The sequence below is a fragment of the Protomyctophum bolini genome (genome assembly GCF_963924005.1).
Source record: "Protomyctophum bolini genome assembly, chromosome: 13".
NCBI lineage: Eukaryota > Metazoa > Chordata > Actinopteri > Myctophiformes > Myctophidae > Protomyctophum > Protomyctophum bolini.
Window position 1 is genome coordinate 15,748,554 of NC_137874.1, and position 27,789 is coordinate 15,776,342.

The 27,789-nt window shown below is 43.9% G+C and overlaps 1 protein-coding gene across 1 annotated transcript in view; it reads right to left on the bottom strand.

The window, feature by feature from the left end:
* LOC308327545 (teneurin-2-like) overlaps positions 1–27,789 on the bottom strand; it is a gene marked incomplete at its 5' end in the record, with an annotated part of 87,529 nt that overhangs the window by 15,605 nt on the left and 44,135 nt on the right. Inside the window, 19 exons of the mRNA XM_080781066.1 lie at positions 747–935; positions 1,642–1,749; positions 2,606–2,841; positions 5,373–5,548; positions 6,417–6,559; positions 8,554–8,777; positions 9,503–9,740; positions 12,202–12,375; positions 12,689–12,790; positions 13,388–13,542; positions 15,831–16,078; positions 17,129–17,149; positions 19,075–19,227; positions 19,993–20,101; positions 21,147–21,290; positions 21,889–22,066; positions 22,765–22,854; positions 23,921–24,185; positions 27,192–27,311. Of these exons, the coding sequence (XP_080637192.1) occupies positions 747–935; positions 1,642–1,749; positions 2,606–2,841; positions 5,373–5,548; positions 6,417–6,559; positions 8,554–8,777; positions 9,503–9,740; positions 12,202–12,375; positions 12,689–12,790; positions 13,388–13,542; positions 15,831–16,078; positions 17,129–17,149; positions 19,075–19,227; positions 19,993–20,101; positions 21,147–21,290; positions 21,889–22,066; positions 22,765–22,854; positions 23,921–24,185; positions 27,192–27,311 (3,073 nt within the window). The remainder of the gene's footprint in view (positions 1–746; positions 936–1,641; positions 1,750–2,605; positions 2,842–5,372; positions 5,549–6,416; positions 6,560–8,553; positions 8,778–9,502; positions 9,741–12,201; positions 12,376–12,688; positions 12,791–13,387; positions 13,543–15,830; positions 16,079–17,128; positions 17,150–19,074; positions 19,228–19,992; positions 20,102–21,146; positions 21,291–21,888; positions 22,067–22,764; positions 22,855–23,920; positions 24,186–27,191; positions 27,312–27,789) is intronic.

Below are 27,789 nucleotides of genomic sequence, written 5' to 3' on the forward strand. Positions count from 1 at the left end.
AAGTGCAAACTGCAAAGCTATAGGGAAAATAAATGGCAACCTAATGTAGATTTAAGATATCCTAAACTGAAGCAGATTATGCAGTTACTATTTAAAGCATTTGTTATGTGAACTATTATTTATCTATTATTCCCATTCTCCAAAATTAAAGGAATTCATTTATTGAGTACATTTATATACAGACGAGAAAAAAAGAGGGAAAACAAGGGGTTGGATAAAAAACTAAATTGGCCCGAGAAAGGAAGGGGCAGCATTGATCATATTTATTCAATCAGCTAATCAATTAAGGCTCTGCATACATTTGTTGGATCAATGAATTGCTCGTATCAGGGTAATTAACTGTAATAGTTGGCTGGTTTCTAACTACATTGGGGCTTAAGCAGTTGGTTCTGTTCCCCATGGGGCGTTGTTATATATCCATCTCCCTGCTCTTAATGGTTAATGATGGTTATCTAATTGTGCTGAGCAGGGAGAAACATATGGCAGAGCCTGAACACCAATATCAAATATATCTACACTCATTCTATAATAAAATATTGGTTCGTTCTATTCGTGAATTATCTGACTGGGGGTGTTCTAGTGTGCACGCGCGTGCACCGTTCCGTAACTGTGTGTGCTTTTTGTACCACACCGTGGTACGTAAAAACCGACACCACTGCTTGCAACATATTTCTACATTGCAGTAATGAAACTTTTACTTAAGTAAGAAATGTGAGTACTTTTTCCACCACAGGGGATAGCCTTACCTTGTCCATATAGCTGTAGGCCCAGACCTTGCCGTCTACAAAGCTCTTGGTAACGATCCGTCCAAAGCTGTCATACTCCACCCTCTGACTCATGCTTCCTCGTTGCAGACCAATCAGACGGCCCGTGGGCGAGTAGGACACGTTGACGACCGCCAGACTGCTGCTAGGCAACCAGGTCAATGGACGGCCCTATAAGGGGTTAATTGTTATTAGTAGGTGGTTGCTATTGTTTTATTGAGTGGTGCTAGCCACTTATATCAACTATGTCCGTCCGTCCGTCCGTCCGTCCGTCCGTCCCATGCATGTCCACGAGATCATGAGTACGGAAGAAGAGTTGCTTGACCACCAAGTGTCACTGTTGAACAGCCTAACGCGCACACGCACATGCGCGCCCACATACACACCCACACACCGACACACACACACACACACACACACACTGCCCCGTTCCTGTCGTTGGCATAGAGTTATGTTATTTGTCCCAGCCGGACCGTGTGGTCTGATACTCGCTTGGCACTGCTTGCGACCCGTCAGCCAGCAGACGCCACACACCCGTGTCCTGCTCCATTGTTGTAAATAACATGCTGCTAGTGCTTGCGAACGTTGAGCTAATTGTTGTCTGGGGACTGGGGTGCAGCTCTCCGTGTTACAGGAGCTGTGTGAACCAGTGTGATTCTGTGGCCTGCATTATGGAGGCAACTGAATTGGAGCGGCAGTATCAGCATGTCCATGGGTCGTTGTGGTGTTGGTAGGACGTGAAGGTAGCTGTCGCCTGTTTCTCTTTCGTATTGTTTTTTAACTGTTACACACTCTCTCATGATGACAACTAAATTCAATTCAATGGAGCTTTATTGGCATGAGAAATCATACGTGTACATTGCCAAAGCATGTTTACCTGAGCATCGTAGATAATCCGCAGAGTAAACTTCCTGTGGTCGTCATAGATCTTCTCTGTCCTAGTTGTCCTGTCAAAGTCTAGTGACAACAGATTCCTACCGTGGGCCTAAGAGAGTGAAATATAGAGAAAAAGAGAGTGTATGTGTGTCAGTGTAAGACACACATGAGACAGAGAGAGAAACAGAGAGGGGGGAAAGACAGAGAGAGTAAGGACGAAAATATGTTGTATTTGTTCAGATGACTGGTGGCTACACAGTAAAGACCTCAGTGTTAATATAAATCTGATACTGTAAACATTTCACCAAATTGACTTGTAAGGGTCTCAAGCGCAATTAACACCTAAGGATTTTATTCTGTACTTTGCTATTCAATTACACCCACGCTGCAATCAATTAGATTGTGAGAGATATTGGGTGCAAAGTTGACAAAGTGTTTGCAACGCGATGCATTGTGAGCTTGTAGATCTGCTATTTTCGAAAGATTTGTATACATTTGAAAACTTGAAATGGGACATCTATCAATAAATGCACCAAGTCTCTGTATGTCTGTATGTCTGAAATCCACGTAACTCGAGAACCGTTCGCCCCACAAATTGGACACAAGTCTCACCCCACCACAGGGAGTGCTGTGCCCGGTGTCGAGTAGGTCGGATGCTCCGTTGTCCAGAACCAACACAAAAGCCTCTGCCCAGGCTCTGGACCTGATCACCCCTGGCCTGTTCTGACATCATTCTGACATCTGCATAGACTTCATATTTGGGCATGCAGCTTGACAAAGAACTCCATATATGGGCATAAAAAGGACACAGACATAATAACTGGGTGGGGCAATCCGGACCTAAGTTTTCAGAAAAACGTATTAAATGTTTTACAAAACAAAATGTTATGTTGCTATAGGCCTACTGTACATAACAACAAGAATGTGTTCCCGTCTCACACAGACACGCGCGCACACACACGCACCCTGAGTTTGCGGCCGATCACAGTGACTTTTCCTTTGATGGTCTCCTTCCTCATCCTCCACTCCAGAGAGTTGACCCCGCCGTCCGTGACCACGGAGACGTTGCGGCGGCCCACCGTGGGGCTGGCCCAGCCCGCCAGGATGTGGGGCTCTGGGTGGAACGCCAGCAGCAGCCCGCTGGAGAACAGAACCTGACTGGTGCCGTTGGAGAAGAATTGGTACACCGACCGGATCTGGTCTGAGAGATGACGAGAGAGAGGGAGAGAGGTGTGTGTGTGTGTGTGTGTGTGTGTGTGTGTGTGTGTGTGTTCATGCATGTGTGAGACAGACAGACAGACAGACAGACAGACTTTGACTTTTCAAATTATGTGGAGAAAATACATTGTGAGTCCAGTCATGGCACCAATCCGTCACCTGTAATGAAAAAAAAAACGTGTGTGTGTGTGTGTGTGTGTGTGTGTGTGTGTGTGTGTGTGTGTGTGTGCACGCATGCACTCTGAGGGATAAGCTCATTTGACTAGGGATGAGAACAGAGAACAGAATTGTACATTAGCATTAATACTGTTGTATTATATATATTGTTGGCATTGGGTCCGTCTCCAATGAGGAATAGAATATAATAGAATAGAATAGAATAGAATAGAATAGAGCAGAGCAGAGCACCGAGCACCTAGAGAATGAAATACATACTGCATGTGTTTATATCTTCTGTCAAACCTTAGGGTTGAGATGGGTGAAGTCAGGAGGGTTATGTAGAAAATAGGTTAGTCAATTATTAAAGAGTTAGTTGAGAGAGACAGAAAGTCAAACTTAAGAAGTGAAATTGAGAGGACATTTAAAATAGTTCATGGTCAATCTCAAAGTTATGTTTTCTGTGAAAAGAAAATACTACTCTACTTGTAGACTCCCATTCAGGTTTTTATCAACAGCAAGTATGTCAGTCCTTGATTAGCCTGGCCCAGCCAGTGTGATACCTTTTGGTGTTAGCATTATGTTATGCTATAGCTATACAAGCTCATAGCGCGCAACCGACTGGCACGCTACGAGCTTGTAGGTCTGCTATATTTGAAAAATCGTGAAAATGTGGCACAAATCTTTGAATATATATATTCTTTCAGAAGACTTTTTATTTATTTCGACGTCTAGAGGCGCGGGTGCCGCTGGGATCACCGTAGTTCACTCCCACTCCTAGACCAGGGAATGTGGCTCGTTTGCCCAGGCTTTTCTTTGTCTTGTGAAAACAAAACGCAGAGGCTAGTCATTGATAGCCTAGTCTAGCAGGACATAAAGCATCTCTTAATATAGCTTAATCACATACCAAATGAGGTACAGTATCATATCCATATTTTAGCCTCACATAAAATGTACTGTACCTACAAAACTTCCTCTCTCTCTCTCTCTCCCTCTCTCATGCATTGTTTGGTGAGTTGATAGATACTCATCTTTGTGATACAGACATAAAGGGTGGCTCCCTGTCTGTCCAGAAATGGCTATTCCCTACTAATGGCCACCAAGCAGCTATCTCACCTGTAATGTAATGATCTTTGTCTGAGTTTTCAACTAATCTAATAATCTGTATTGCATTACTGCTAAAATGACAAGAGAGATGAATGTTGGTCATTAGTGGAAATAGATGTTTTTTTGTGTGTTATCATTGAATATCTAGCAGGCAGGCATCAATAACCACAGAGAGACGGAGACAGTAGGAAAGAGAGATATAGATGAGCAGACAAGACGAGCAGAGGAGGGCCGATACATCATTTAAAATATAAGTATGAGAAATATGAATGCTATCTGAAGTTTGTCATTGACCATAAAGTATATTATCAAAGATTATACATTAAATTATCTTGCTTTAGAGCAAATTGCCCAAAGATAATAACACTGGAGGCACGCTGGACGAGACCAGCAATGTCCATAATTATTCATCTGCTTTTATGCTCACGCAACTTTATATATTATCTCAGATTTATGTGTAAATATGTTGATTTTATATTTACTTACATTTTTATCCCACAATTTTGTAGCCCATCTTTTCACCCGGTGCCAATGCCTTGCCTATAAGCTGTAATCCTGGGCGATACTCTCCCTCTGCCAACCTGAGGAGAGCCCCGAACTGAGCTCATGCTTCCTTTAATGCATGAGGAGTGAGCAGGCCGGTAGACGTAGTGCATGGAAGGAACACGTTATTCCGACCAGTTCCTTTCCACTCCATCAGGCTGACCAGGGGGAGGCAGTATAGAGACCAGGATTACTGCATGTTTTTTTTTGTGAGGGTAAATACCCTGGGGGACACGGGGAGAACATGGAAACTCCACACAGAAAGGCCCTTTCACCAAATCCACCTAGGGTATGGGCACTCATGACGCGGAGGAGAGCTCACGCCCCCCTACAGTGTCCCCGGCGGGAATCGAACCCAGGACTTCCTTGCTGTGACGTGACAGCGCTGCCGACTGACTCAGTTTATTTTTCTATGGAAAGACGACACGATGGGAACTATGCACAAAAACAAATGATCTTTTACTTTGTAAATCTGTGAGGTAACAATAAATTCAGATTCTGATCCAATAGTACTGGAATCTGTACCGCTACCGCCCAAGGAAGTTACACTGAGACTTTACAGTCAGATCTGTTTAGCTTCCCCGTGCATGAAACCTGTGTTGTGATTGATTGGTTCATAAACACATATAGAAACGCTGTGCATTAGGTCGTAACCAGGCTCTTCTCCTCGGGGATGAGAAAGGGCAGTGGGAGCCGAGCATAGTTTACCTTGGACCACCGTGTACGAGGCCTCCACCGAAGACAGGTTGGTGATGAGGGTGATGTCATCATCGTGGGTGGAGCTCTCCATGTCGATGTTAACCGATTGGTCGATCTCCCGCCTCAGACTGACCACCAGGCCGGTGGGATACGTGACGTTGGCCAGACAACCTTCGGCGTCGTAGCTGCAGGAAAACACAGACAGGTCAACGTCCTCACTGTCTGACTGGCGGCACGAGCCGCCAACACCCCCATCTGGTGGCTGAATTGTGTACTCCAAGAACCACCACACGTTCATTCTCTATGAGGGACCCTATTATTTTGAAATCCTTTTCACTCGAAAACCGAGATCCAGGAAGCGAATGTTACAGTATTTAATTCACCGAAAACATTTCTAATCAGCGATCAAATCGTTTCGAGCAATGAGGCGCAAATCAAGCTTGTTTTGATCCAAAAAGAAGAATCCGAGATATTAGGATTCTAAAAACTGCGTTCCCATAGACAGTATAAGCCTGCGGAATTTTCACTTTCACGATTTTTTTTAAATTATTTCTTTCCGCGACGCTAGGGGACGTCATATCCCAGGTCTGTATATACACGGACCCCAAATGTATACTCTGTCTATATAATGGTTGAGTCCCACCGCAGCTTTTAACATTGGTCTGGTTCCTATGGCAACGCCCCACCACTCCAGCTATGGGATTGAAAATATAATCACTGTGCAAAGCAGTTGAAAGGAGGATTTTCAAACATCCATAAGTGGGACTCCAGGAGAGCTGTCCTTGGTGGATCTTCTGCCATCCAAATTTCGGATTTAATTTGTGCCTTTGTACCGCGACGCTCCCACCATGTAAAAGCTTCTGATGAAAGGTAAACAGTGTGTGCCAATGATACTTGAGTGTGTGTAGCGAGTTTGTGTGGGGGGCGGGAAAACTCCAACTTGGTGAAGTCGTATGGTGGCACCTGGAACTGGGATTTATGCTAACAGCTAGCCGCAATTAATGAGTTAAAGTAAAAGTATCAATACTGCAATATAAGACATTTTTAACTTACTGGTAGTAGTTGGTCCAGCCGGTCTCATCAGATTTGGAGGCGAGAAGTCCTGTGGTGGAGTGGTACGTCATCAGCGCCACCTCCTGGTTGAAAGCTGCAACTGACCTCAGGGAACCAGCCGGATCTAAAGCTAGTGTCACCACCTACAGAGACACATTACATCTGGATCTAAAGCTAGTGTCACCTCCTACAGAGACACATTACATCTGGATCTAAAGCTAGTGTCACCTCCTACAGAGACACATTAAAGAACATTACATTACATCTAGATCTAAAGCTAGTGTCACCTCCTACAGAGACACATTACATCTGGATCTAAAGCTAGTGTCACGTCCTACAGAGACACATTAAAGAACATTACATTACATCTAGATCTAAAGCTAGTGTCACCTCCTACAGAGACACATTAAAGAACATTACATTACATCTAGATCTAAAGCTAGTGTCACCTCCTACAGAGACACATTAAAGAACATTACATTACATCTAGATCTAAAGCTAGTGTCACCTCCTACAGAGACACATTAAAGAACATTACATTACATCTAGATCTAAAGCTAGTGTCACCTCCTATAGAGACACATTAAAGAACATTACATCTGGATCTAAAGCTAGTGTCACCTCCCATAGAGACACATTACAGAACATTACATCTGGATCTAAAGCTAGTGTCACCTCCCATAGAGACACATTAAAGAACATTACATTACATCTGGATCTAAAGCTAATGTCACCTCCTACAGAGACACATTAAAGAACATTACATTACATCTGGATCTAAAGCTAGTGTCACCTCCCATAGAGACACATTACAGAACATTACATTACATCTGGATCTAAAGCTAGTGTCACCTCCTACAAAGAGTGAAAGAGACATTACAGAACATTACATTACATCTGGATCTAAAGCTAGTGTCACCTCCCATAGAGAGAGCCAGAACATGACAGCAAAACAAATAGGGAGCTAAACGAGAGAGGGAGGGGGTGACAGAGAGAGAGAAAGAGAGAGCCTCATGCCCTATTTTCTGCCAATTAAAAGGATCCGATGCGAGCATGCGGTCTAGCCAAAACCAAGGCCTACCTTTATGTCTTATTCATTTATTTTCACTCATGGGAAATAATGTACACATTGTATGCACAACATTTTGCACATTCAAAATTCCTTATGACATCAGTATAAAACCAGTTTACGTTCTGAATTACATTGTGTACAATGTACATAGTTGGTTAGAGCATAAACTGTGCAACATTAATATAAAAAGGTGACTGGATGTGTCATCTATTCTACTGTATGGTACTGTACTGTATGTAATATACTTATATTTTGTGGCACAGGCATGGTGGGCAATTACAGGCCTACAGACTACAGTATACTGTATTGCACATCCTTTCTTGCTGCCGTATTATTGCACAAACTGTAAGGTCTCCGAGGTGTTATTGGGGCTGGATTGTCTAATAGATTGATTTATATTTAAATTTGTCTCCGCTGCAGTATCAACTTTCGGCTGGGGCGTAATAACTAAATTTCCCCTCAGGGATGAAAGATAATTGCCTCGGCACAACATAAAATGTTATCCAACTTCCATCAGTGGGACAAATATGTCCCAGTGATGAAAGTTGTTTATTGGATCTGGTCGTATCTGAATCCTGATTTATACTTAGTCTGGAGCCGTGTCCACCAAGACTATATTTCCAGAGCGCAGCTTATGATTTGCACTGCTTTACAATCAACGGGAGCGCTTTTTTCCTAACCACCAGCCAGCGAGCATGGCAAATAAATGTTGCGCTCACCCGTTCACGTGTGGTGCTTGGAGCAAAAATATTTTCAACATGGGCGCTTGGAAGTGATTTTCAGGCAGGCACTTTTTTCAGCAAAAACAAAAACAAAAGCCCCAGTGAACACGCCCCCGTAGTTGTGTAATGATTATGAATCAAGCTGACAATGCGTCGTGATGTGGTGCATCGTGAGCTTCTAGATCTGCTATTTTCAAAAGATTTTCATACATTTCAATTTGAAAACTTGAAACGTGACATTCTGCATAATGAGTACTTTTACTTTTGGAATTTTACTCAAGTACATTTAGAATTCAGAGTAACAGAGTATTCCTATATTGCTGTAGTATTGATACTTCTCTACCTGGTTCTCTGGCAGCAGCACCAGTCTGAGCTGCCCGGCTCCGTCTCTCCTGATCCTCAGGCTGGCGTTGGTGTTGTCCCAGACGGCACCGAGCTCGCCGTCCGTCCCGTAGCTGAAGTTGTAGAGCGGCTGGCCGGTCAACAGGCTGCTGGTCTGACGGTGGACGCCATCCTCGTCGAACACATACAGCTCCTGCTCCCGTGGAGACGCCACCTCGTAGAAGCCTGGGCGGGGAGGGGGAAGAGAGAATACTTTATAGTTTAGTTCAGCGATTCTCAACCTTTTTAAAGGTTTCAATGACCCCCGGAGTATGATCTGTATTAAGCCAGGGGCGTTCTCAAACGTTTTAGACCCAGCAACCCCAGGGGGAGAACTTTAAGCCAGGGGCGTTCTCAAACGTTTTAGACCCAGCAACCCAGGGGAGAACTTTTTCCAAGTACCCCTTCATCCTCGCGACACCAATAAGCATATATACGACCACATGTGTACATTTAGATTGGAACTATTTTGTATTAAAACTTTTCAATCAAAATCAATCAGACCCATGTGATAGTCATAAACAGAAAACACGATTGTGTCCAAAACCTGACAGCACACTTCAATTACAGTAGAAAAACATAATTGTAATGATACAGCATAAAAAACAAACATTAATGAAATAAATCTGTGAATTATTTCACAGACCCCCTGGCTATAGGACCCCACTTTGAGAACCGTGGCATTTAGCCATGAACCCCCATTTAATTGAAATTGAATTCTTATGCCTTGGACACAAATCAACACTTACAGTGTAGATTGCAGAGTTAATTTAACTCGTACAAAGCGAGTTACAGACCCATAAGAGTCCATTTGGACACCTGATGGTCCTCAGACCTGACATTGAGTACTAGAGTATACTGGGTGTGAATAAACTCAAATAAAGAATTTATGTCATCTCACTTGCACCTACCAGTCTCTGGGTTGATCGTCGGACGATTCCTTCTCACCGCTCGAATCCGGATGTTATTCAGGTCGGCGATGTAAACAATACCGTCGTCGGGGGAAACGGCCAATGAGGAGGGGGCATTGAGGCCGGCGTCTGCAGCATATCCGTCGTCGCCGTAGAAACAGTTGCAGTTGACGTCGTTCTTGCAGTCGCAGTCCGATGCTGCTCCGGCGAACAGAGAGATCTCGCCCGAGGGGCTTACCTGAAGGGAGTCAAAAGGTATGCTGATTTATGGGGGGTAACCGGAAGGCGCGCACGCATTTGTTTTGCTGAGGTTAAGATTAAGAATAACTAGGTTTAGGCATAGTTTTACTGAGGTTATGTTTAAGAACAAGGTTAGGTTCAGGCATAGTTTTACTGAGGTTACGTTTAGGAATAAGGTTTGGTTTAGGCATCGTTTTACTGAGGTTACGTTTAGGAATACCTGGTGGCGACCCTTCTGAGGTTGCCGGATTTGACCTGGGGAGATCGTGTTTTGGGGGCGAGTGTTCTTGTATTCTTAATGGAGATATACGTGAGCCAGAGACAGCAGGAAACTGTTGGTGGATGATGTGCTCCCATCGTGCTCATAACTAGCTCATAACTCCCATAAAGCATCAACCAACCAAGGTAATAAATCAATCATGAAGCACTGGTGCTTCCTGTGCTTTAAAATGGAACTGGCTGCTATTCAACGCTATGGGGAGCTAGTTAGAGATCTTTCTTTCTTCCTACGGCTGTAATTGGAAGTGTAACAATAACATGGAACAGAAGAGAGACAGCCTTTGTAGATAAACTTGCTTCACCGGCAGACACAAAAGGGTATGGTATAGAAGAATGTGGAAATGCTTTGGACTTGTTGCCACTAAAGAAGTCATGGGTAGGCCTATTTAAATTGTGTTTGAGAAACTGTCTTTTCACCGGGGACTATTGTTGGCGATGCTTCTCAAATCAATCTGCACTTTGAACAACAGCACTGCTTTGACGTAAAGTTAACGGCAGAAAAAGTTTGGACGTCCTATCTCAAGCTGAACCATCCCTTAAGTACGGTAAGCAGGTTTCAAGTCTCTGCAAGTTGATTTTCATTACCGTACTCGTACTGAAATAAACCAATCACTTCCTCGAAAAATGTATACATAAATAATCTATGGTATGCTTTGGAAAATGGCAGGAAGTAATGTCATTACGGCTGTCACTCCCTACTGGCCAAAACTGGAACTGCAGCGCGTTCATGGAGGTGGACGGACGTTCGTTCAGTGACGTCATGTGTGTAACGTGCGTCAACCCTGACCTCCATTTCTTTTTTCATTCATATTTTTATTAGAAGTTAGGCATCTCGATGAAGTGTCATTTCAATCACATCATTCTTGTTCAGATATACATGAATGACAGCTTTCTAATAGCAATGTCTTGCCCACTCCCTTACATTTTTGAAACCTTCAGATGGTAAAAGAAAGATAGATTTTCTCCTCTTCATATCCCAATTTGATAATAAGCCAGTTCCCAGTTCCCCTGCTTCTCTGAGTGGTCCATCCCCGCTAATCCCCACAGTAGGTCATTGGGAGGGTGAAGATGGTCACGATGGTCCTCCGATACCCGAGCCCCTGACCTCAAATTTGAGGTCCGCTCTCATCTTCCACTCACTCGAGCCATAATGGTACTTCCAGCAAAACGCCACTGAGCAACTTCCATTGAAATTAATAGTGGGAGGCGGGGCTGTCGCTCCCGGTCCGCACTCAATCCTTTATAACTCTAGGGCTTAACATGCCAGACCACCAGCATGGTCTTTTATATACATTTGATTATTATTAGCTTTAAAAAATATATATATAACATTTTATACAATTTAAAACAAACAAAAAATATAATAGTAGCAAAATAGCAGATCTACAAGCTCACAACACGGGGGAATCAGTGCCGAATCAACCCCTCCGAGGGCCCAGTAGCTACACCAAATAAAAAGGCCCCATCTTCAGCACGTGCATGAGATTCGCATGCGCGGAACACAATCAAGAATGACACTTTTGTGTTTGCGCGCCCAGTGAATGAACGCTGCTCCCATAGAGTTATAACGCTGCTCCCATAGAGTTATAACGCTGCTCCCATAGAGGTAAAACTTATAAGGCTGCTCCCATAGAGTTATAAGGCTGCTCCCATAGAGGTAAAACTTATAAGGCTGCTCCCATAGAGTTATAACGCTGCTCCCATAGAGGTAAAACTTATAAGGCTGCTCCCATAGAGTTATAAGGCTGCTCCCGACGCTGGATCTTCTAATTTTAGTCTCCTCCCACCGAGTGGTTAAGAAACTGTTGGATGACCGAAAACACTAGCTGGGGTTCCTGTGGTGCGTTACATTGAAATTAGTGACCTACGTATGAATACGGTTTCGACAGAAGCAACAGCTGTACCTATTTGAAATAGTCTTGCACAGGGCCCTGCAAGCTGTGGGCCCTGGAGCTTAAACTCGACTAAATTCCATTGTTAATCCGGGCCTGGAAGCGACGTGATATTGTGCTATTGTGCTATTTCCACTAGCTTGGGTCCCGGGCAAACATCTGATCTAATCTCTCCTCTGGGTCTTGAGCTAAAGCGTTTTGGGAGCCACTGAGGCGGCATAAGACCTCTTGTTTGGGAAACACTGCTATGGACGTATGTACTGTATATGAGGGACACCGTCCGCCGACCTGTCTGACTCTGTTGATCCTCTTCTCGTCCGTCTCGGCGATATAGAGCGTTCCAGAGTGGCTGAGGGCGATAGCCGTGGCTCCCTCCAGAGCCGAGTGGACGGCCAGCTTGCTGAGGGAGTGGTCGATGCCAGGGACCTGGCAGTGCATGGGACGGCCCGCCATGATGCTCACCTGCAAACAGTCAAAACGCATCACACATAACATCACACATAACATCACACGTGGTCGCAAATAAAACACAGCTCCCAACCGAGGAGTTCCCAAAACCTTTACAAGGATCCTCGATTCTCCATAGCTTCTGGCTGAAACAATAGCCAAAATGGCCGATCTATTAGGTCACAACGCGACCCAGTGCAATGTGTTTAACATCAATTCAATTGAATTTTAATTGAAACTACAATTGTTGTGTTATGTATTTATTTATGATAAAAACTAATGTTGTACCCCCCCAACCTCCCCCCACCATGAAAAGCACTGTGCTAACCTGTCTGTCCTGTGTGATTCTCAGCACAATGTTGTTCTCCAACACATAAACGGAGTTGTCCGCTGGGTTCACCGCCAGGTCTGTGGGATACTCCAGACGGACCTACAGCACACACACACACACACACACACACACACACACACACACACACACACACACACACACACACACACACACACACACACACAGAGTGAGAGAGAGAATACTGTCAGAGATTTGTATAAGCATGGAGCATATGTCGCCTTCCCTATACAGTGATGCAAATATCCTGCATCCTTAGACTCACTAAATTGAGAAAGGACGCAATCATGTCACCCTCCGGGGATCCTGGGATGCAATACTGTACTGTAATATAGCATAGTTGAAGTAGGACTCATCACATGTTGCTGGGACCCATCTAAATATATATGTATATATGTGTGTGTGTGTGTGTGTGTGTGTGTGTGTGTGTGTGTGTGTGTGTGTGTGTGTGTGTGTGTGTGTGTGTGTGTGTGTACAGTATGTGTGTGTATCTGTCATAAAGGCTGGCTAATTGGACAAGGCGATCCATGGTTCAAAGATCCCACTGTGGTTTGGTGCTTGCCTCTGCTCTGGCTGGATAATGGGGCTGTGTGTGTGTGTGTGTGTGTGTGTGTGCGTGCGTGCGTGCGTGCGTGCGTGCGTGCGTGCGTGCGTGCGTGCGTGCGTGCGCATTCTAACCTGTGTTACATCCATGCTGGAGTCGCAGCTCAGAGGCCGAACGGTTGTCAAGTCATTTGTTTTTATCACCGTGGTAACAATGCCACTTGTGTCAACTTTGCGAATCATCGTGGCGTCAACAAAATATATGATGCCATACTTATCCACAGCAATACCTGGACAGACAAAAACAGACAAAATGAGAGGGTGAGAAAGATTATATATAGATTATATGCTGTATACTATTATATTTCAACATGGGTTGAAAGAAAGTCCCCACACAGTGAAAGCAGCAGGCAGCTCAATACGCACAGCAGACACACATCACTTCATTTGTTTCTGTTCTAAGCATGGAAACACAGCTGTGAAAACCTTTATTTTATTAGATTCATAAAGGAATAACTAAGCCTTTGAAATGCCACCTACAGTGCACAAGTCTTTCAGATCAGATGGAATGGAACTGCGTGTATATAGGGCTGTCTCTCTATAAAATGTGGCCAACATCGTCCAACCCGACGAATATGGAGAATCTTTCATTTTTTAAAACGGTTCAGAAATGACCAATATATGGCTTAATTAAATGCCAGTGGTCTTGGCTGCAAAATATGGATTTGTGCACTCACCCGTCGCGGCCGACCCTAGGTTTTCAGCAAATGCAAATGAAAGCAAACTTGCCAAGGAATATGGAGAATCTATTATTTAAAAAAATGGTTCAGAAATGACCGACCGAGTCAAACTGCAGTGGTTGAAACATATTGAGCCAGTATATTCTCTGTAAATCAGCATTACAGAACATGATCGTGTAGCCTGTTAATTTACCACTCATCCGTCCCAACTACACTTCATGTCATTTTTGGCAAGCAACACTCCTGCATGATCCGGTAGATAAATTATGCTTAATCTATGGATAGACAAAATAACAGCAGCTCAAGCGCACTCCACTTCTGTCAACTGAGGAGCAGTGTTGCCAGATTGTGTGAGAGAAAATAAGCAACCAGGTATATGAAAATGAGCCCAAAAGTACCAGGGGTCTGCAATCTTTTTTAACCTTTCAACCTTTTTTTGCCATGTGCGATGTATTTATTTTCTAGATAGTCAGTGTGTCATATTGAAATACATTTTAATGATACTTCATGATTCATGAATAATTCCAACATATTTAACATTATTTAACGTTAACGTAAAGTTTTTCCTTATTTTTAAATATTTTCTTTCACATTGTTATAATGATCATTAGACTCATAGCAATAACCCACCTATATCCCAGACTCCCTCCCCAGTCATAAGTCAGAGTTTTAACGAATGTAGGCTAAAATGTGCAGGATTTAATTTACATACAAATGTGAGGAACTTAATTTATTTGACTACATTTTTTTTAAATAGTTTATTTTAAACCAAAAATACTCATACAGACACACACCCTCCTTTGTGCCAATGTTGGCACTGGTGCCTAAGGTTGCCTATACCCCATTCGAAAATAGGCGATTTACAAGCTTACACCGTGTCGCAATGTGATGTATTGTGAGCTTGTATATCTGCTATTTAAAAAAATATGTTGGATAAAAGTGACAAATACACACACAAAAGTGACAAATACACACAAATCTGGCATGGGGGTCCCTGGCACAAAATACTTTTAGATATAGGGTCCTTAGTTAGACAAATGCATTCATCTGGGTGTCCTTGACATGGAATTCTCACTCTGTGATAATCCCTGGTTTAGACAATATTAGGACACCAGCCCAAATAAGCAACTACACTTTAGAAACAAGCCCAAAAAAATACAAAAATAAGAGTTGTGTGCGATAAAACCTTGGCAATGCGCGATAGATAGATTAAGTAATCCTGGCGGCCAGACGGTTAAGCCTTATGTGTTTGCGCTCAGTGCGACTTGCCTAATAGCATGGATTACGCATGGTGGTGTTATGGCCTAATTATGGCATAACACCTGAGTTTACGACACGCAAAATAGGGGCCATAGACCCCAGCAGACCTCTCTCACTCCCGCCACCCCACCCCCAACATCATATTCATAACCATTCTGACTAAAACACCAACCCCTGGGGCACCTAATGACTAAAACACCTACCCCTGGGACTCATAATGACTAAAACACCAACCCCTGGGACTCATAATGACTAAAACACCTACCCCTGGGACTCATAATGACTAAAACACCTACCCCTGGGACTCATAATGACTAAAACACCAACCCCTGGGGCACCTAATGACTAAAACACCTACCCCTGGGGCACCTAATGACTAAAACACCAACCCCTGGGACTCATAATGACTAAAACACCAACCCCTGGGACTCATAATGACTAAAACACCAACCCCTGGGACTCATAATGACTAAAACACCTACCCCCAGTGGGACTCATAATGACTAAAACACCAACCCCTGGGACTCATAATGACTAAAACACCTACCCCTGGGACTCATAATGACTAAAACACCTACCCCTGGGACTCATCAAGGTAGCCCGGTTGGCCTTCCCTCCGTCCCCGCACCGGGCCTCGTCGTACGGGACACACTGCTCCCCAGTACCGGCCACCACCTGAGAGTTGTCCAGGAGCTGTCTCCCCGTGGAGCCGCCGCCGGCGTTCAGAGAGCGGACGCGGTGGATCTGACGGGAGTTGGCGTCCGAGACAAAAACGGAACCAGAGACTGGGTCCACGGCCAGGTAGTACTTGTGGGCGGGGTTGTTGCTGGAAGAGGGCGTGGTGGGGGCAGGGGTTTATTGATTGATTGAAAATTGTTATTAACAGTTTGTAGAATGGGTACAGTTCAAGGAAGGTACAGGTCAATACACAATGTGCTTTAAGAGGATAAAACCACAAAAGGTTTACGTTAGAGTTCTCCATTTTCAATTCATCAAAACATTTAAAGACAAACAGATATACACTTCTATGCAAAAAAATAAATCATCATACATCATAGAAAAAACTAGTAAAAACATGTACAGTATAGAAAAAAGAGGGGGGGTGGGGTGCTTGTACTTTTTTTTACAGGGGCCAGTTTCGAATTGCAGCTGTCCGTAAGTGCTCTTTGAGAGCGGTTTTGAAGGAGTCTAGGGATTCACATTTCTTAATGGCTGTTGGTTGGTGACAAAATTAATTTAACCTCTTGTTTCGAATCTGGGTGTAAGGAGAAAGCGTAAATAATCTATAATAATCTAACATTTATATCAATTAACTATTGTAATTTGCACAATTAATCAATCAGCCAGCTTGAGCTCAGAGAGCATCAGAGCAATATTCTGTTTGGGGTGTCGCCAAAGTGGATCATTTATAAAGTGAAAGAGAGAAGTTGGCCGTGGAGTAGACAGTTTCCATCTGTGTGATTTCTGTCACGTCCACATCAACCACAGAGGTCAACCACAGAGGTCAAGGACAAATGATTTAGAGAAATGTTCAGGATAGATGGCAGGATATGAAATGTGTCCTAGCTGAGCTGGACTCAAACCTATTTGATATGATCGATCAATCTAACTAATGAGGAACAATCTAACTGAATTACTTGTGACTTTAAAAAATTGGAAGTCAAACTGCTATCAAGAGTGAATGAATACTATGCTATTTGATGTGGTGAGTGAACACTGCAAGCACACTATATGGCAGAATGAAAAAAATATAATTGAATATATAATTATATGATACTATATAGTGGGAGGGTGTGAGAGTATTTCTAACTCTCTAGAGTGTTAGCTAAATGTTAGCTAAAGAAAAGGAACAATGGGGATTATGAAGACAACTCACCCATGTCTCAAGTCTTTGTTTCTGCAGAGAGAGAGAGAGAGAGAGAGAGAGAGAGAGAGAGAGAGAGATAGAGAGAGAAACAGCAACAACAATAAATCAGTGAACGACAAAATGAACAAAAACAACTCCCCATTGTTGAGGCTGTCAAGATTTATTGTTACTTTGTAAACCATTTAGCACAAAGAAACAAAGCTCTTTACCACTCTATGATAGAGTGGTAAAGAGAGAGAGGGATAGAGTCTTTATCCGTCTCTCCTTTTCCTTCCTCCCTCCCTCCTCCGCTCTCTCCATCCCACTCCCTTCCACACTCTGCATGCGTGTTGATTTTGACAGCAAATTAATTAATTTAGTTTTAGTCATTATTTTAGTCATCTGAAATGTTTTAGTGTTAGTCTAGTTATATTTAATTTTTTTAAGATTCGTTTTTTTGGCTTTTTACCTTTATTGATAGTTACTAGTGAAGAATGACAGGAAAGAGGGAAAGACATGCAGCAAAGGTTGTCATGAACAGGACTCGAATATGTGATGCACTGTCAGGCCAGAGCCTATGTGGCATGCGCCTGGACCACTAGGCCAGCAGGCGCCTCAGTGTTAGTTTTAGAGTTGACTAAATATCATAAGATTTCTGTCAACAAAACATATACAAGCTCACAGTTGTGAGCTAGTCCCCCCCTAACATTTTAGTCTAGTTATAATCTGTTGACGAAATTGTCAATATATTTAGTCTCAGTTTTAGTCATCATAGCTTAGTTTTTATTTAATTTCCGTCAGTGAAAAAAGAGTCGACATCGTCAACATTGCAGTTTTAGTTGACAAAATCAACACAGTGAATGGACTCCCCTCAGCACCGTGGTGGTGTTCATTGTAGTAGTGAACCCTCCTGACTCACCTCAGCTCTAGAACAGCAATAGTGTTCATGCCAGGGCAGTAGTGAACCCTCCTGACTCACCTCAGCTCTAGAACAGAAATAGTGTTCATTCCAGGGCAGTAGTGAACCCTCCTGACTCACCTCAGCTCTAGAACAGAAATAGTGTTCATTCCAGGGCAGTAGTGAACCCTCCTGACTCACCATAGCTCTAGCATGGCGCAGAGCCATATAGCTGAGAGAGTTGCACCATTGAGGGGTCATAAAACAGCACTCGAGCGCTGTTCATGCAGTCCTGGAGTGTGATAAGCTGGAGTATGAAATACATTGGTTTCAACGAGGGCGGCGCAAATATCAGCAATTTTAGGCATGTGTGCAACATGACAACTGTTTTAAAGTATTGCACAGTGCTGACAACTAAAGTCTCTGTAATGTTTATGTTGTACTATTACAAAAAAAAAGATCTAAAGTAAAGGAATTTAAGATCATTAAAGCCGGACAGTGCATTCTGCCAACTTCCGGTCCAGCTCTTGTCACTCTTTGCCTATAACTTCGCCAATACAGCTCCAGCACAGCGGTGGTGTTCAGGGTAGTAGTGAACCCTCCTCCTGACTCACCTCAGCTCCAGCACAGCGGTGGTGTTCAGGGTAGTAGTGAACCCTCCTCCTGACTCACCTCAGCTCCAGCACAGCGGTGGTGTTCAGGGTAGTAGTGAACCCTCCTCCTGACTCACCTCAGCTCCAGCACAGCGGTGGTGTTCAGGGTAGTAGTGAACCCTCCTCCTGACTCACCTCAGCTCCAGCACAGCGGTGGTGTTCAGGGTAGTAGTGAACCCTCCTCCTGACTCACCTCAGCTCCAGCACAGCGGTGGTGTTCAGGGTAGTAGTGAACCCTCCTCCTGACTCACCTCAGCTCCAGCACAGCGGTGGTGTTCAGGGTAGTAGTGAACCCTCCTCCTGACTCACCTCAGCTCCAGCACAGCGGTGGTGTTCAGGGTAGTAGTGAACCCTCCTCCTGACTCACCTCAGCTCCAGCACAGCGGTGGTGTTCAGGGTAGTAGTGAACCCTCCTCCTGACTCACCTCAGCTCCAGCACAGCGGTGGTGTTCATGCCAGGGTAGTGAACCCTCCTGACGAAGTTGAGGTCTCCCACATACAGGCTGCCGTCCCTCCCCGAGCAGGCCAGAGCCACGGGGGCCAGCAGCTTGTTCCCCTCCGCCGGCACGCCGCTGCAGCTGCATGGGGCCAGGAGCAAGGTTATTATGGTTAACGAAAACTGACGAAATTATAATGAAAACTAAAATAAGAAAATAAAACTTTTTCGTTTAACTGAACTAAATAAACGCTACAACAAACTAACTGAAACTGTATTGTGCGTTTACAAAACGAACTAAAACGAACTGAAATTATAGACAAAATGCCCTTAGTTTTCTCTTGTGGATGCGTTTGGTGGTTCATCTGTAGCTGATTACATTAATAAATCTTTTGTTAAGTTTTCATTACACGACACTTACCTTTTCAATCATGTACCTAACAAATAACCCAAAGTATCTAAAAAAACTAAAACTATCACTAAAACTAATAAAAACTAACTAAAACTACCAGTAAGATGCCTAAGGGCGAGAAGCGACAAGGTCTCGTTGACGGCAAACTGCTGGGAGAGCACTGGCGCTTTGGCATGGGGGGTCAGATTAACATGGAATGAATTTTGTGCTGGCCATATAAGGAGCATGTCTTGAGTGTACAGGGTTTGATGAGGTCAGATCAACATATGGGCCTTCATTTTCGGGCTTGTTGAGAACTCTAGTGTTCGCCGGCGGCATTAATAAAAACATCCCATTTATGGGGATTTTGTGTGGCTGACTGACGGACACAAATGTACAATTTCATAGTAAATAGTAAATAAGCATTCTCAAAAATAAAAACCAATCAAAACTTGAAAATCCGCTCTAAGAAAACGAATTAAAACTAAACTAAAATGAAAAATAGCAAACTCTAACCTGGGGCAGGAGATGGAGCGCCGCCTGCCGTTGCCCATGACAGAGGAGATGACGGGAGGGAGCTGGGAGGTGATGTAGACGTTCTCACCGTTCCCCTTATGGATTATACCTGAGACATGGATGACCATGAGGAATGATGAGAACAATAACACATGGTCCTGTGATATGTTTTACCCCTGAATTTAAAAAAAATAATAAATATAGAGCTGTACAGTAAAAAATCACACTAGTGTGAAGTGAGCGGCGCTCTTATTATCATCATACATCACATTCCGTGCCAATCAGCTGAGCATATCCCGTGCTCAAACGGACATACACACAAATCTGTGCATAGGAGCACACATACGCGCATGCGCACACGCACACGCACACGCGCACGCACACACACACACACACACACACACACACACACACACACACACACACACACACACACACACACACACACACACACACACACACACACACACACACGTGAGAGCACAGTTTTCACACACAGCCCCATTATATCCAGCCAGAGGCAAGCACCAATAAAGCGAACCATGAGAGTGTATGCTTTTGTGTATACAGGTATGTGCCCAGGGCCGGATTTATGACTGGGTTATAGGGTGAGCCCTTAAGAGTATATATGAATAGAGATGGCATCCGAGTTCTCCTTCCATCCACTTGGATTAAGTTGCTCAAAAGCGCATGAGGCGATTTCACTCCTCCTTCCGGGTAGGAACAGAGTGCATTCTGGGATGGATTGCAATATAGTCTGGGCCCAAACACAGGAGCGTGCTGCCGTTGAACGCGCACAAACGTGCTGCCGTCGTGAACGTGCACAATGATGATAGTCAACGGACCAGCACGTTCATGTCTTTGGGCCCACGCTGCAATACCAAATTCGGCCACTATGTCCATTTCGCCTCAGGGTTTCCTCTGGGTGCCGTCTCTATTCATATTATACTCTAAGGGTGAGCCCTGTCACGGTGGAGGAGGAGACACAAGCATTTTGCATTCCAATTCAAGTGAGATTTGTGTTTAGTTTTTATATATGTAGTTTCATTAGACGAAAAATGTCAGTCAAAACGAACACTGTTAGTAAGGGCCCTGGGTGTGTGTGTGTGTGTGTGTGTGTGTGTGTGTGTGTGTGTGTGTCTGTGTGTGCTGACCGCTGTAGACATTGAGGCTGTGGTGTTTGTCCAGAGACCATCCTCCCAGGTTGGACGGCAGCAGCTCAAAGCCCTGCAGCACAACTCTCCTCTCCTCCCACAGGATCTGGCTGGGGCACGACTCAAACTCATAACCTACTGATACTGGGGAGGAGAGGAGAGGAGAGGAGAGGAGAGGAGAGGAGAGGAGAGGAGAGGAGAGGAGAGGAGAGGAGAGGACCATTTACAAATTACAGTGATACTGACAATGTTCCCACGACAGTTCCCGCGGCAGAATAAGCACAGCTTCTTCCATTATCGAGTGTAATTTGCACAAAACAATCAATCAAGCCAGCTTGAGCTCAGAGAGCAATATTCTATTTTGGGTGTCGCCAAAGCCGACCAATCGATCGAATGAGCAAAAATCTGAATTGAATTGAATCGTGACCTTACAGATTGGAAGTCAAAATGCTATCAAGAGTGAAAGAATAATATGCTGTTTGATGTGGTGAGTGAGTTCACACTGCAGTTGAAATGAGCACACTACATGGCAAAAGGGTAGGAGAATCGTGACACCCCTACTAAGCTTGTATAAATAATACATTTTACTACTATTCCAGTCCAGAGACTTAGGCTCTCTGAGAGAAACATCAAGGCCCAACTGTATACTGTATATACTGTATATATATTTTATATCAATAATAATAAAAAATACATCACTTTAGCATGGTTCATTTTCCTTGTACAAATGTGCAAAACTCACCCACTGCCTCAGCCAGGCCATAAACCCTCTGGGTGAAAGCGTCGGTTTTGTCCCAGCTGTAGCTGTACAGCAGGTTAGGGGCTGCGTAGAACCACTTCTGCACCAGCAGGCCCTCCACGGACACCTTGAGGTGCACTTTGGACAGAGACAGTGGGACCACGGCGGGCGTGAGACTGACCTGCACGGGGCATAGACAGGGACGGACGGAAAGGCAGGGAGGAAACCGTGGCGAAAAATAATAACTCAGATTCAGAAAAGTATTGGAAATACTCAAGTAAAGTGCAAATACCAAACACCTTTTGGTGTTAGCATTATGTTATGCTTTAGCAATTGAAAAAAAAATAGCTCGTTGTTGAGCTTGTTAATTGAAGAACCACCGACATAGAAACATAGCTTTTTCAGAAAACTGTCAGGATGTAGAAGACATTTTTAAGTAAGTACAGTACTTAAGTAAATGTACTTTCCACCACTGCATACATGCATGTTCATGCACTTTAAAGCCATAACACTCAAGTTGTTATGTCCTCTCCCGACAGAGAGACTGCAACTGCTGTGATTCGAGCCCCGGTCATCCACATGGGAGACGAACCATCTTCCGCTCGGCCAGGTGGAAATCCGACCTTGGCCAAGGGAAACATTGAGCTTAAGGCGGTGCCTGACAGTGGGGGGCGTTGAGGCGCTACAGACAGTGTGTCCTCCCGCTGAGGGCTCCTCGCTGGCAGTTAAGCCAGTAGGCTACAATAGCAGTGGCAACACGGAGATGTGTTCATCGGCATGATGACCAAAGACAAAAGGGCAAAAGGGAGAGAAAAAGGTCTAAAAACATAATTGGCTACTGTGAATTTAGTAAACATAACGTTTACTACAGTACTTCACCTTCAGCAGAGAGTGGTAGCCATGTGTTCTGGAGCTAAGGTAGCTCAGCTTCAAGTGACTGCCTGGAATATCACACTGTTCATGGACGACCTGTGGTGAGAGGGGTGGGGGCAGATGAGAGAGAGAGAGAGAGAGAGAGAGAGAGAGAGATAGAGATAGAGAGAGAGAGAGACAGAGAGAGAGAGAGAGACAGAGAGAGAGAGAGAGAGAGAGAGAGAGAGAGAGAGAGAGAGAGCATAAATATTCAAAGTAATCCTGTCTTCCATCCATCCACCTTTATGCTCCAGAGACGCAGAGGAAGAGGTTGGCTAATTGGACAGGGCGATGCATGGTCCACTGATCCCGCTGCCCGGCTTGGTGCCTGCCTCTGGCTGGATATAATGGGGCTGTGTGTATATCTGTCCTGCTCGCATTCGTGGTGTGTGTGTGTGTGTGTGTGTGTGTGTGTGTGTGTGTGTGTGTGTGTGTGTGTGTGTGTGCGTGCGCGTGTGTCTGTGTGTGTGTGTGTGTGTGTGTGTGTATGCGTGTGTGTGTGTGTGTGAGGGATACAAAGTCAAATCCTCATTGTTAATTTAACCACATTATCCCAGGCGAAACATGTCCCAAACAAAAAAGCTTTCCCCCCAAAAAATAGCAAAGAATTGACAAGCTCACAATGTGTCACGTTGTAACTTGTAAGCTTGTACATCGTCTATTTTCACTATTCTTCGTACGACAAGGTATCTGGTGTGGTTAACTCTGAGAATGCACAAATGGATAAATTAACACTAATAGTTAAGGTACTCTGTATTGGCCTATAGCAGTGGTTCCCAAAGTGGGATCCGGAGACCCCCACGGGTCCTTGAGGGAGTTTGAGGGGGTCCCCAGCTAAATGATATAGTTAGGAACCAAATGGACCCTTATGGGTCTGTAACTCTTGAGAGTGTACAAATGGTTCCATTTGTACACTCTCACAGTTAAATTAAACAGGTTGAGAATCACTGCTAGAGTCGTAATGAACATCTTCTCTTATGGGGGTCCCTGGCATATCTTTTCAAATGGGGGTCTGCGGGCTGATTAGTGTCAATGTGGGGGTCCTTGACATGAAAGCGATTGGGAACCACTGGCCTATAGGATGTCACCGTGAGGTCAGGAGTGCTGTCCTATTAGCCTATACCTGTGTCTCTGGTATCACGGGTTTGACTCGTGGGTCGGAGCTGAAGAACTGGGACAGCGATGATGTGAGCACTGTGGGCGCGGGTCTCACATATCCACTGAGGTCACATGGCTTAGCCCCTCCCTCTTCCTCTGATCGCATCACCACGGTGTCCATGACGACGAAGCGCCTCCACGGCAGCCACAGTGCGCGCTCCTGGGCAGCGAAGGGTGCACGCTGGAACCGCAGCGTCACGCTGGAGCCGCCGTTGGCAACCAGGTCAAACCTGAGAGAGAGAGAGAGATATACGCACGCACGCACACAAGCACACACACACACACACACACACACACACACACACACGCAATAATATTGATTATTATATGTATATTATATTATCAAGATGTGTATTTCATTGTATCCTGTTGCTGTCAATGGAAACCTTGTATGTACAAAACATTTACTTTTGTATTATTATTTAAATAAATATTTAAAATAGTGAAAATAGCCGATCTACGAGACGATCTCTGCTAGATCGGCTATTTCCACTACGTTTGTGTGACAGATATCTTTAAATATACCTATTTATTAAGCTATAATTTTTCAACAACAAAAACCCAATTGTTAAGTTTATTCAAAGTTAGTTTTAAGTGTTGAACGTTGTGCCTCCCTCCACATATCAAAGCATGCTTCAAAAGCTCAAAGAGCATCTACAAATCCATGTAGACATCTGATCAACAACCCGCCCACTGCTCCACTTCCATTCTAGACCAAAACCCCACCAGCTGACTTTATTTATACCGTCAATTGGCTTGGGAAAAGGAATGGGAGTCCAAGGAGGTCCCAAACAAACACCATGGTGTCAGACTGAAACCAAGAGTCATCGCCATTAGGGCTGCGAATCTTTAGGTGTCCCACGATTCGATTCGATTCCGATTCTTGGGGTGACGATTCGATTCAAAAACGATCTTTTCGATTTTTCCGATTCTCGATTAAAAAAAGATTTTTTTTCGATTCTAAAGCAGTTTATTTTATTTTATTAAAAACAATTAAATAGAATTTTAGCATGATCTACTCCAGTCTTCTGGCATGAAAGCAGAGTACATTTAGTAAAAAGCTTGTATAATTGTAAAGGTTTTATCAACTGAATGATTTAAACACACAAAGGTTAAATCCAAGAGTAAGAACATGTATTTAGCTTGCACAAATTTGAACCAGTACAAAAGTTACAAAATCTCTTCTCACTCAATACCAGAACAATACATTAGTATTAAAACAGGTGTAAAATAAATACAATTGGCAGGCTTAGCTTAGCTGGTAGTAAATGCACTATGCAGAAACCCAGGCCATAATGCATTGCATGCACAGGTACATTTGTAAAAGAAAAAAAAAAAAAAAAAAAAAAAAGGTTTTTTTTTTTTTTTGAAAAATCGATTTTTGAAAAATGAGAATCGATTCTGAATCGGACAGCATTAGAATCGCGATTCTAACTCGAATCGATTTTTTTTGACAGGCCTAATCGCCATGCTGGCTTGTGGTGGACATTCCTTCTGGTGGACGTCACAATACCATTTTTCCCACGGACATACAAAATGAGTGGACAATAATATTACGAGAAACACAAAGAGATAGCCCTCAGCCCTGAATGCCCGGCCGTAACAGTTCTGTAACAGGTCCATTTGGTTACATGTGAACACTCTCAGAGTTATGGGGGTCCTTACAAATAAAACATTTGAGAACCACTAGTACTAGTGGCCTCAATGGGCCATAGTGTCGTAGTAAATCACTGTCATACATATCCTGAAGAAAAACCTGGAGACTAGACATTCAGAAATTGGGTATTATGCCACGGACAAGGCCAAGTTGATGACTCCTGACCCCAGCATGGCACCAACCTCCTAAGGAGACAGTGGTCTGCACTCGATAGATTCAGGACTGTGTCCCCTGCTTGGCCAGCCTTCACAAATGGGGTAGTAGCCCAAGCCCACTGTGTGCTTGTGGAGACGAGCAAACAATGGAGCACATCATTGAAGTTTGTCCTCTCCAAAGACTGTAAGGAGGATTAGTCACCCTCCATACAGCAGAGCAGGATCGGCAACTGCTTGGCGCCTTAAGGACTTTGCATTCGCTAAAGAAAATAAACAGCACTGTTAACACATTTCTTTATTCTAGCAGGGATATACTACATTTCCTTTTTGTTGTTGACGTTGTTTTTATTTCACACTTTGCTTTGGTGAGGTTGGTAAACATACATTTCCCATGGCAATAAAACCTCTTTGAATTGAGAGGCAGTGACAGAGAGAGAGAGAGAGAGAGAGAGAGAGAGGTTGACAGTAAGGTCTATTCTCTTGTCTCATTTTATCTTCTCATCTATCTTGTCGATCTGTTATTCTTGTATACTATTCTGAATACTCAAAAATAGGACACTCAGCCCAGCCTCTTGCAGATACTCAAAAGATACTAAAACTTGACTCAAAGGTGATTTATAAATCTTGTGTATTTAAAGTTTGCCTCTTCTGTATGAACAGAACATTTTAACAAAATATCTCTAAACTAGAAAAGGTGCTCGAGACATTTTGTTCCAAAAGATTGTTTTGCAAAGAACAACCTGCCTGCTGGTGGCGCTATAAAAGGCCAATGTGAAAGGGGAGAGATTTATTCCTTGGCCTAGTGGGAATGTGCGTGCACGAAACCAGCCTCATGGTGGCACTATAACAGGCTGTTCTGTAAAGTTTGGTTTGTCGATGGAATCCAGGTTGTGTGTGTGTGTGTGTGTGTGTGTGTGTGTGTGTGTGTGTGTGTGTGTGTGTGTGCGTGCGCGCTCGTGCGTGCGTGCGTCTGGAGGCAATAACAAGTCTTAGTTTAAAATGTATCTCTAAAATGTAGTAGATAATAGTAGATAATAGAATAGTAGCCTGAATAAACGTCATAATTCAACAAAAGGAACAAGAGAGTAGGCATTTTTTATTCTAATTGTAAGAGCTCAGTGCATTCGCCTTTTGATCTGCCACAGCCACTCACTTATGTCACACACAATTAGTTTTACACCCACACACACACACACAGCATATTGACAGCTCCATTGAATTCTTAATGTTGACACTTATCTGAATTAGAAATAGAAATAGAAAGAGTGTTTTCTCTCTGATTATTTTAGTCTCTGCAGTCCGTGCAAATCTGGTGGTCTCTCTGTTTCTTGTTCCCTCTCCCTCTGTGTGTGTGTGTGTGTGTGTGTGTGTGTGTGTGTGTGTGTGTGTGTGTGTGTGTGTGTGTGTGTGTGTTGTATACTTACATGCCATCTGGCCTACTGACGGTGTAGCCGTAAGTGGATGCAATAGCAATGGTGACATTGACGCCAACTAAAGGTGTTCCATCCATTGTCATGACTTGGCCTCGAATAAGCGATGCAGAGCTGAGGGGAGAGAGACACACAAAGAGATGGAGGAGAAAGCAAACAGATAGTGAGACACAGGTCGCAGGCTATTGGATAAATTGTTGCTGGCGGGTGGGAACCTTGAATGTCCAAAACTAGACAAAAACAGTTTCCTTTTTCGTCCGTCCGTCCGTCCGTCCGTCCGTCCGTCAGTCAGCCCATTTGGGACACACCTCAACCAGTCAGTTTGGTTGCGCTCGGGTGTTGCACTTTGAAAATAGCAGATCTCCTGCAGATCGGTTATTTTCAGCATGCAACAAAGTATAATTTCTGCCATTACGACACCACCAAGGGCGGCCAAAATATCTTTTATATCAACTCTAGATTTAGTCGACTATCGACTGTCAAAGTCAACACTGGTTCCCCAAGTTATTTAGAAGACAGACAATGGTCTGCTGGAAGGTTAAAAACGGCAATGAAAGGCATCCGTTATCAGTGGCTTAATTACCTGCTGTTA